Genomic DNA, 9,662 nt, shown 5'->3' with positions numbered 1-9,662 from the left:
ATAACAACCAGTTGAAATTTTGTACATACAAATACCAAGAACAAATTTGTTTTTTCTTCACATGGGCACGAATGAGCCTAAGTGATTTGGGCAAGTTACTTTAACCCTGTTTCATTTGTTAGAAAGAAATGGTAAAACCGTTTCCCTGAGTTGCTATGATGACTAAACGCGGCAATGCCCCTCAAAATGCTTTATAACATATTGGTGGTAGGTAATAACAGAGATAATATACTTCTACTACTATTAATATTATTCTGCGACTGTATCTCCTCTCTCCCATCCTCTCTAAACCAGAATAAATTCCAGCGAGTTTAAGGAGAAACGACTGAATTTCACACCAACGTTCCAATTCCGGCCGCATTTGCCCTAACCCAGCATGGCGGCATCTGCTTCTTGAAGTCCCCATCTCTGGCTACACTAACGCAATTGCCCGCTGGGTAGACTCAGCTTTCCCTACGCCCTTTGATGACGCCCTAAACCCGCGCCCGGAAAGCGGGCAACGCAGGTCTGCGCAGGCGCAACGCGGAGGCGGGTGGGCGGAGCAGGTCGCAATGAGTGGCGGAGAGACGGAGACCCCTGTGGGTTGTGAGGCCACCCCGGGCGGCGGCGACAAGAAGAAGGATTCGCTGGGGACCGCGGGCTCGCCAGCGCATCTTATTATCAAGGGTACGGAGTGGTAGGGCTATCGCTGTGGTGGAGCCCGGCGCTACTCCACCTCCCAAGCGGCGCCCTCTGACCCAGGGCCGCTCCCCAGGGCGCCTCCCAGCTCCCGCGCGGCCTCGCATTCGTGGGAAGTTGGGGGAGTAGCGGCCAGAGCCCGCCTGGTTTCCTACGCCAGATGCCTCCCAGTAACAACCAACCAACCCAGTCCCTCTTACTTTTTCAAAAAAGCCGCGGATGTGCGTCTTGGGCCCCACCCCTTCTCCCCTTTCCCTTGCAGGGGACCTTTGAGCGCGGAGCTGCTTTGGACGCTGCCTCACGACGGTCCTATAACGCTTAGGGAGGCATGGAGCTTGGGTGTCGGGTAGGGCCTGCGCCCCCCGGTAGGTCGCTTAGGAGTTGGGTGACTTTGGGTGGTCTGCTTGACCTACTCTGCCCTTGTCTGCTCCTGGGTCATGCAAGGAATAAATGAGATAACATATATGAAAGCGTCTTAAAACATGAAAGCGCCATACACGTGTAGAGATGTCCATTTGTCTTCCCTGCTTTGCACTTTGAGAAGGGTACATCCCGGATTCTCACAGAACCTGAATACTCGACTCCCAAAGCTCGCAACAACCCTATTTTCCTGTAGCAGGATCTTTGCCGGTTAGGTACGGAATTTCTCATCCTCAGTCCGTATCCGTTCTTAATCCTATGCTGACCCTGTCTGTCCTAGCATCTTGCAGCGTGGAAGCCCTCGTAGGATGCCAGAGTCCTTCACTACCAAGAGAATGACGTCCTTTGGTTGCTGCCTCTTTCATTTTGACCTTACCTGTCAGGACTGTAGACCGCTCAGCACAGCTGGCTGTGGGTTGGCTATTTTTCTAGACTTCAGGTTGTAAAAATCTGATTAGGGGTGTGGGAGTGGTGCGTGAGTGTCGGGGCTAAAGTATAAATGTTTATATGTGCTAAGTGAACTGCTACTTAAAAATGTTTTTAATTGCCGTGAAATACAGGTAACATAAAATTTATCTTCACCATTTCTAAGTGTACAGTTCAGTGGCATTAGTACCTCCACATTATTGTGCAGCCATCACCACCATCCATCCCCAGAACTTTTCATCCTCCCAAACTGAAACCCATTGTACCAGTGAAACACCAACTCCCCATCTCCCCCTCCCTCTAGTCCCCAGCAACCACCGTTCTACTTTCTGTATCTGTATGTGGCTACTCTAGGTAATTCATACACATGAAATCATAAAGTATTTGCCCTTCTGTGACTGGCTTATTTCACTGTGTATAACGTCCCCAAGGTTTATCCATGTGGTAGCATGTGTCAGAATTTCCTTCCTTGTAAAAGCTAAATAATATTCCACTGTATGTATAGACCACATTTTATGTAGCCATTCCTCTCTGGATGGACCCTTGGGTTGCTCCCACCTTTTTGGTTATTGTGAGTAATGCTGCTGTGACCATAGGTATGCAAATATCTGTTTGAGTCCTTGCTTTCAGTTCTTTTGAGTGTATGTGTACCCAGACCTGGAATTGCTGGATCAAATGATAATTCCATTTTTATTTTTTTTGAGCAGTCACCATACAGTCTTCTGTAGTGGCTGCACTATTTTTACAGTCTCACTCACAGTGCATAAGGGCTCCCAATTCTACACATCCTCACCAACACTTGTTATTTTGTGTCTTTGGCAGTGGCCCTCTTTAATGGGTATGAAGTCCTGTCTTGTAGTTTTAATTTGCATTTTCCTAATGATTAGTGATGTTGAGCATCTTTTTATGTGCTTATTGACCATTTGTATATCTTCTTTGGAAAAATGTCTATTCAAGTCCTTTGCCCATTTTTTAATCAGGTTGTTTTTTGTTGTTGAGTTGTAGTTCTCTATATAGTCTGGATATTAACCCCCTTGCTCATGGATGATTTGCATATATTTTCTTCCATTGCATGGGTTGCCTTTTCACCCTGTTGATTGTATCCCTTGATGCATAGGTTTTGGTTTTTTTTAATTTTCATATATTATTTTTTAAAGGTAATTCAAGGAAAGTTTTTCAAGTTAATTGAAAATTGAGTTTTAATTAAAAAATATGTCCAGAATTTCCTTGACTTTTTTTTATGGAACCATTCACTCTTTTCATTCTGAAAATCTATTTTTAGTTCATTCTTATTTAAAGACCATCGGTTGTGAACAGATCATTGTTGAATTTTATTGCCAGAGTCTAGTGAAAGGGAAACATAAATAAATGATTTCAGGACTTGTGCCCTGGGTCTTTAAGGGTTTCTGGCCCATGGTTTGGGTGTTAAGAAGTAAGAACTGGGAAACAGGGAGGGCTTCCTGGACACTGTAGTGTCTGATCTGAGTCTTGAAGAGTCAAGTGTTAGCAGTTCATAAAAGAAGGCAAGGCTATTTTGGACTTAGTTTAGAACAGCATGAGCAAAGGTGTGGAGGCATGGCATGTTTGGGAAGCTACATGTATTGCTACAGTGCGACTCTGAGAGAGGTGGAGTTTGGTAGAAATCAGACCATAGAAGACTTCTCGCCTTTTTAGGGAATTGGACTTTTTCTTGAATGGCAGGAAACTCTCCAGCAGTAAGTATGAGAATCATGTGGTTAGATTCATATTTTAAATAAAGCACTCAGGCAGATAACTGTGGATCCTCATCTTGTGCGTTGGGTGTTAGTGAATTTGTCTAATTGCTAAAATGAATTTGTAACTCCAAAATCAATACTGATGGTGTTTTCATAGTCATTCCCACATGCACAGAATAGAGAAAAATTTGAGTCTCCCTACATGCACATTTGTAGTTGAGACTGAACAAGGCAATGCTCTGCTTTTTGTTTTAGCTCTTACACCATAAGTGTCCTTTTTGCTTTTTATTTAGTGCCATATTTTTCACATTTTTGTGCTTTTTGATGGTGATTTTGCTTTTTAAAAAGATCCCCAAGGTGTAGTGCTGAGTTTTCCCTAAGCACAAGAAAGCTGTGGTGTGCCTTACAGAGAAAATACTGTATTAGAGAAGTTTCTTTCAGGTATGAGTTAGAGTGCTGTTTGGTGCAAGGTAAATGTTAATTAGTCAACAATCTAGAAAAAGGAAGGGCATTCACCAATTTGTGTGTTAGGCCAGTCTGGAAAGTGCCAAAGTAACATTTATAGCGTGTGATGAAGTGATGGGAAAGCAGCTAAATTTGTGGATTCCTGAGATGATTTAGAGAGCGTAGTGGACAGCATTGCTGTGAAGCTGAAAGCCAAAGGAATTCATGGTCGGTTGGATAAGGTCAGGAAAATGTTAAACCCTTCTGGTCTAGGGCTGGCCACACTTTCATAGGTGGTACAGTGTGAAAAATGTTTGACTTGCAGGTGAAGTAGGTTATGCAGGTAAAAATAACTGGTAAGTGTTAATACAGGAGAAATTGTTAACGCTGTAAGAGCAGATTTTGGAATGCTAAGACTGGCATGTTTTACAAGGATGTTGATAAGCCTGTGTAATACAGATGGCATTTTGGTGTGACAGAAATGAGATCAGAGGCCTGCAGAAGGAAGCTAAGCCTGTATTTCCTCTAGGAACAGTAGTTCAGTACTTGCTAGTTCAGTGTTCGAGGCAAGTTTATAAACATTACTACTGCAAATGACAAGAACTCTGTAGAGTGGGTTACAGAGAGGTATGACTGTGTTCGAATTATCCTAGTGAGACAAGCAGGGATGAAAATGAGGTAATGGATCTGAGAAGTGGTGAGGAAGAGTAACATCTGTTTGGTGATGCAAAGGACGTTATCAGAAAAATTGCAGTAAATTGTTCCATATGATATTACATTAAAGGCCTGGAAATTCAGGGCCAGAGGAGAAACTTCTCTTATTAGATAATGAGAGATCTACAATTGACTGTTTCTCCTTGTTTCATAGCCACAGAGCAGCATATTGATCTTCCATTAAAGTGCTCATCTCTTTTGTGTGAAGGGATTTTTGTCCATCTCCCACATTAGAGTATGAATTTTTGGAGGGCAAAAGATTATATCAAACAACGAAAGAATGCTTTGCATGCAATAAGGTTAGAGTGGAACTTTCATGAAAATCTGTAACTTATATTTACACCATCAGACTTGGAGAATTTTAGTCCTTGCGACTCCTGCATTGTAATGTGCTTGCTTTGTTGTTATAATGTTATAACAAAACTAGTTAGTGGCTTAATTTCTGTGGTCATGTGTATTTTCTCCCTAGATCTTCACTCTCTTAAATTTTGGGGCACAGTCAGGGTTTTAGAAGTGATCATTATCCACTTCTAAACAGAATTGAATTCTCTCTCCGAAGGTCACATAAGTTCTCCTTATATCAGGCTCTCCAAATCAACAAGGCTTAATGGCTTCTCCATCACATAGAAAAATACATGTTAACTCCTATGTCTTCTGTGGATGATATAAATAATTTGGTGTCTGAGATACTCCCTGGAAGAGAAATACAATTTTAGGACAACATAGTAAGTAGTATGGTAGAAGTAATTGCCCCTGGTGCTTTGGGAGCATAAAGTGGGGGCACTCCTTGAAACCTAGGAGGAAGCTGAATAGAATCAATGAAAATTTCAAGGAAGTGTGATGTCTGAGCAGTTTTGAAGGAAGAACAGGGATTGGGGAAGAGTTCCAGAGCATGAACTATGACAAGGACACGAGAGGAGCATGATGTTTTTGGAGAACTGCAAGTACTTCAGAATTGCCAACATGGGGGGAAGGGTGGCTGGAGCCAGACATGGAGGACTGTGGGGGTGGGGGGTGGGTGGGCTACTAGGAGGCTTGAACTTCAGCCTGTTGGCCAGTTGTGTTTCAGAGACACTGGTGTTTACTGAAATGTGAGCAGATACTCTTTGCCACATAGGTTCTCTTATCAAATAAGGTCCACACGTGTCTGCATACTGTAGCCCTCACTTGGGCATTAATAGTTCATATAAGTAAACTACAGACTCCCAGAAGATCTGAGGTGAAGGAACCTGTCTAACTTGATTTTATCTATTTCCCAAACTTAACTCAGAATAGAACTTTTTTTTTTTAATGAACTATAATTTTCTCACAGAATTACAGAAGTGTTCTGGGTAATGAATCACTGAAGAGCTTAAGCAGAAGTAATACTTCTTTTTATATTTTTTTACTTAGCATACGTCCCAATATGTATCCTTTAAAACTCCTTAAATAGAGAATTGAAATATTGCCTCATTGCATGTCTGCAAAAATAAAAAAATTAGAGGAACAGATTATGCTAGTAAATAAACATGAATGGTACATGTTCTTATTTGGAGATTTAATTTCCTCCAGGAGTTTTGAGGTTTACCTCTTAAACTATATAGTTGTTGCAAAGTAGTATGAATAGAATGACTTAACAAAAACAGCTTAAAATTCACAACTTTTCCCCTTAACTTTAACTTTTTCAGACCTACCAAAAAGTACAGAGACCTGTGGGGCACCTGGGTGGCTGAGTTGTTAAGCGTCTGCCTTCGGCTCAGGTCGTGATCCCAGGGTCCTGGGATCGAGCCCCGCATCGGGCTCCCTGCTCCACGGGAAGCCTGCTTCCTCTCCCACTCCCCCTGATTGTGTTCCCTCTCTCGCTGTGTCTCTTTCTGTCAAATAAATAAAGTCTTTTAAAAAAAAAAAAGTACAGAGACCTGTAATGCACTCTCACCACCCATCTTAATAAATAAACATTCAAAGCCCACTGGGTACCTTGCTGTAATTGCATTGCTCTCCCTCCCCTTTAAAGTTAACCACTGTCTTGGTTTTGCTGTTTATTGTTCTCACGCATTTCTTTCTAGTTTTATTGCTTTTGGTATGTGTTCCAACAGGAAGTGTCTTTTGCATATTTTTTAAGTTTATATAAAATGGCTTTATCCTTCTGAAACTTGCTTTTTTGTTGAGCATTATATTTGTGGGATTTATCCATGTTAGTAAATGTAACCCTAGTGTATTCATTTTTACCTGCTGATTTATAGTATTCCATTGTCTAAGTATATTTAGATTGTTTCCTTTTTTCTTCTTTTGACATTACACTCATGCTGTAGTAAACATTTATAAATGTCTTTCATTTGTGTAAGAGTTTTTCTGGGACACCTAGGCATGAAATTGCTGGATATACATGTCTTGAGCTTTATCAGATATTGCCAAATTGCTCTCAGAAGTACTTACATTGTTTTACTGGCAGTGGATGAGATTTCCTCTCAGTCCAAGTCTAAACTAGAATTTAACCTACATCTATTCATGAGAATTGGGAAGAGTAAAACAAACTAGAGATACTAGAGATTGTGCCCCCCAGCGTGGATTAACTCTGAATTTCATTTTGTCTTTATAGACCTTGGAGAAATTCATTCAAGGCTTTTAGATCACAGACCAGTTATTCAAGGTGAAACCCGTTATTTTGTGAAAGAATTTGAAGTGAGTATTTAAAACTTATTTTGTAAAAATACTGCCCTAGTTGTTAGTATGTTAATATACAGAAGGGGACTTCTCTGGTTTTAAAGTCTCTGATTTCCATTCATGTGTTCATAAAATAGGCAAAGTAAAACTCATTAAGAGGCATTACCATTCATGAAAGGAGCTTAAGACTAGGCAGCAGGAGACTTGGGCTCAAGTGCTGGTGCCTACTCTGGAGTATTTAATATCTGTTGATCTCAGTTTTCTTCATCAGTAAAATGAGTATAGTGAAAAAAAGATTTTAAAGACTGATAGGTGTAGGTCTTCCAGATCCATTTTCTATATTTTTTTCTCAGTTGGAGCATTAGCACCCACCCAAAGTACTCAGGTTAAAATAGGAGACTCATCCTTGACTGTTCTTACCCGGTTAATGCCCACTTTCAGTGACCATTTCTTTTGGATATTACTCATAAATCTCCATCCCTTCTAATTTGTGTGCCTGCTTCATCACCCCAGTCAAATCCAGTCTTTACCATGCTGCCAGAGTGCTCTGATGTTACTTTACTTTTTAAAACCCTTAAATAATATTTGCTGTCTACAGGATGAAATCCAAGCATCCTTCTCTAGGCCCCTACCTTGCTGGTGTTACCGTCTGCCACCCAGCATTTCGTGCCATGCTGCATCAACACTGAGGCACCAGCCTGCCATCCTGTTTCGTATTCCTGGTGTTTTACACATGTGTAATCGCTTCATTGTGCCTTAAACAGTAGTGCCCGAGCTACTGTCAGATAGATGGTACTTGGTGTTGCACACAAAAATTTCATGAGTCTGTGTAAGTTGGGGTGCTATTTTCAAAGAAGACTCCAGCCAAACAGGAAGTCTAAACCTGCCAAAAGGAAAGAACCTTTTCATAAATCCTTTTTAAAACTACAGAAAGCCAGTGGCACAGAGCCCTCAAGATGAGGGACAGAGCTGTAGCATCAGATACCATTTCTGGGTTCAACAGACTCTTACTTAAAATCTGCATAATACCTAATTGACAGCGTGGTTGTAAAGATTGAAGGTATGCATGTGCACACAGTGCATGTGTCTGTATATCTTAGAATGTGATCTGGTATCTAGGAATAAGCAGCTGTTAGCTCTCTTCATCATCATTACTGTTTGGTGGGGTACAGATAATCTGGGACCCACAGAATATTATCCAGAGATGATTCCCTTAATATGCTATATGAAGATTATTACCAATTCCTTAGTGAGAATAAAGTCTGGGTATGGCATGGCTGGATTCTATGTTTAAGAGTCTCTCAAGGCTAAAATCAAGGTGTTGGTCAGACATTGTTCTTATTTGAAGCTTAGAGTCCAGTTCTTTTCCATGGTACAGTGAAGTTCCCATTTCTTTATTTGCTGTCAGCCAGGGGCCCCTCTGAATTCCTAGAGGCCATTCACATTCCTTGGCAGGTGGCCCCTTCCATCTTCAAAGCCAGAAATTGGGAGCACCTGGTTGGCTCAGTTGGTAGAGCATGTGACTCTTGATCTCAGGGTTTTAAGTTCTAGCCCCATGTTGGGTGTACAGATTACTTAAACCAGAAAAACAAAAACAAAACCATAAGTCAGTCTCGCTCATGTGGAGTCCCTCCCTCTTATGCTTGCCAGGAAGAGCCTAGACTCTAAAGGACTCACCTGATTAAGCCAGGGCCACTGAAGATAGTCTCCCTTTCTTAAAGTCAGCTGATTTGGGACCTTAATAAATCTGTAGAATATATATACAGTAACACCTAGATAATGGTTTGATTGAATAACTGAGAGAAGGTGTGTGTACACTAGGGGTGAGGGTCTTAAGGGCCATCTTAGAATTTTGCCTACCATAAGCTCTTGTAACTACCTGATATTTTTCTTGTTATTTATTTGTTTATTGCCTGTCTTCCTTCATTAGAATAGATGTACCATAAAAGTCAGGACTCTTCATTGTATAAAAATGCCTTATTCTTCATTGTATTAAAAATGCCTAAACCAGGGGCACCTGGGTGGCTCAGTCAGTTAAGTGTCTGACTCTTGATTTTGGCTCAGGTCATGATCTCAGGGATGTGAGATCGAGCCCTGTGTTAGGCTCTGCACTCAGTGGGGAGTCTGCTTGGGATTCTCTCTCTCCCCCACTCTGCCTCTGTCCCCCCCCACACACGCATACACACTCTCTCTAAAATAAATAAATAAATCTATTTTAAAAATGCCTAAACCAATGTCTGATGCATTGTAGGTGCTTAATATGATTCAAAAGAACAAGCAGCAGAGCCTTGACTAAAACTTGAGTTTTCTGATGTCTACTGATGTCATAAGTCATCTTTTTCATAAGTGTGAAAAGTTACACATTGCTAATTAGTGGCTGAGATATCCCTAGAATATGTGTCATTGTACTTACATCAGTGTTCTTTAAATAATGTCGATGGGGGCACCTGGGTGGCTCAGTTGGTTAAGCGTCTGCCTTCGGCTCAGGTCATGATCCTGGAGTCCCGGGATCGAGCCCCACGTCGGGCTCCCTGCTCAGCAGGGAGTGTGCTTCTCCCTCTGACCCTCTTCCCTCTCATGCTCTCTATCCCTCATTCTCTCTCTCTCAAATAAATAAATAAA

General features: G+C 41.5%; 1 protein-coding gene across 2 annotated transcripts in view; it reads left to right on the top strand.

The window, feature by feature from the left end:
* The first annotated feature begins 524 nt into the window (after positions 1-524).
* The window catches only part of BLOC1S5 (biogenesis of lysosomal organelles complex 1 subunit 5), a 54,361-nt gene continuing 45,223 nt past the window's right edge, over positions 525-9,662 (top strand). For both annotated transcript variants that reach the window (XM_028122934.2, XM_028122933.2), the window contains exons 1-2: positions 525-666; positions 6,976-7,058. In XM_028122934.2, the coding sequence (XP_027978735.1) occupies positions 552-666; positions 6,976-7,058 (198 nt within the window). In that variant the 5' untranslated portion in view covers positions 525-551. The remainder of the gene's footprint in view (positions 667-6,975; positions 7,059-9,662) is intronic.

The sequence above is a fragment of the Eumetopias jubatus genome, unplaced genomic scaffold (assembly GCF_037043125.1).
Source record: "Eumetopias jubatus isolate StellerSeaLion01/CBP00866 unplaced genomic scaffold, mEumJub1_p1.0 scaffold_6, whole genome shotgun sequence".
In the NCBI taxonomy this organism is placed as follows: Eukaryota; Metazoa; Chordata; class Mammalia; order Carnivora; family Otariidae; genus Eumetopias; species Eumetopias jubatus.
This window is presented reverse-complemented; position numbering and strand designations above follow the sequence as displayed.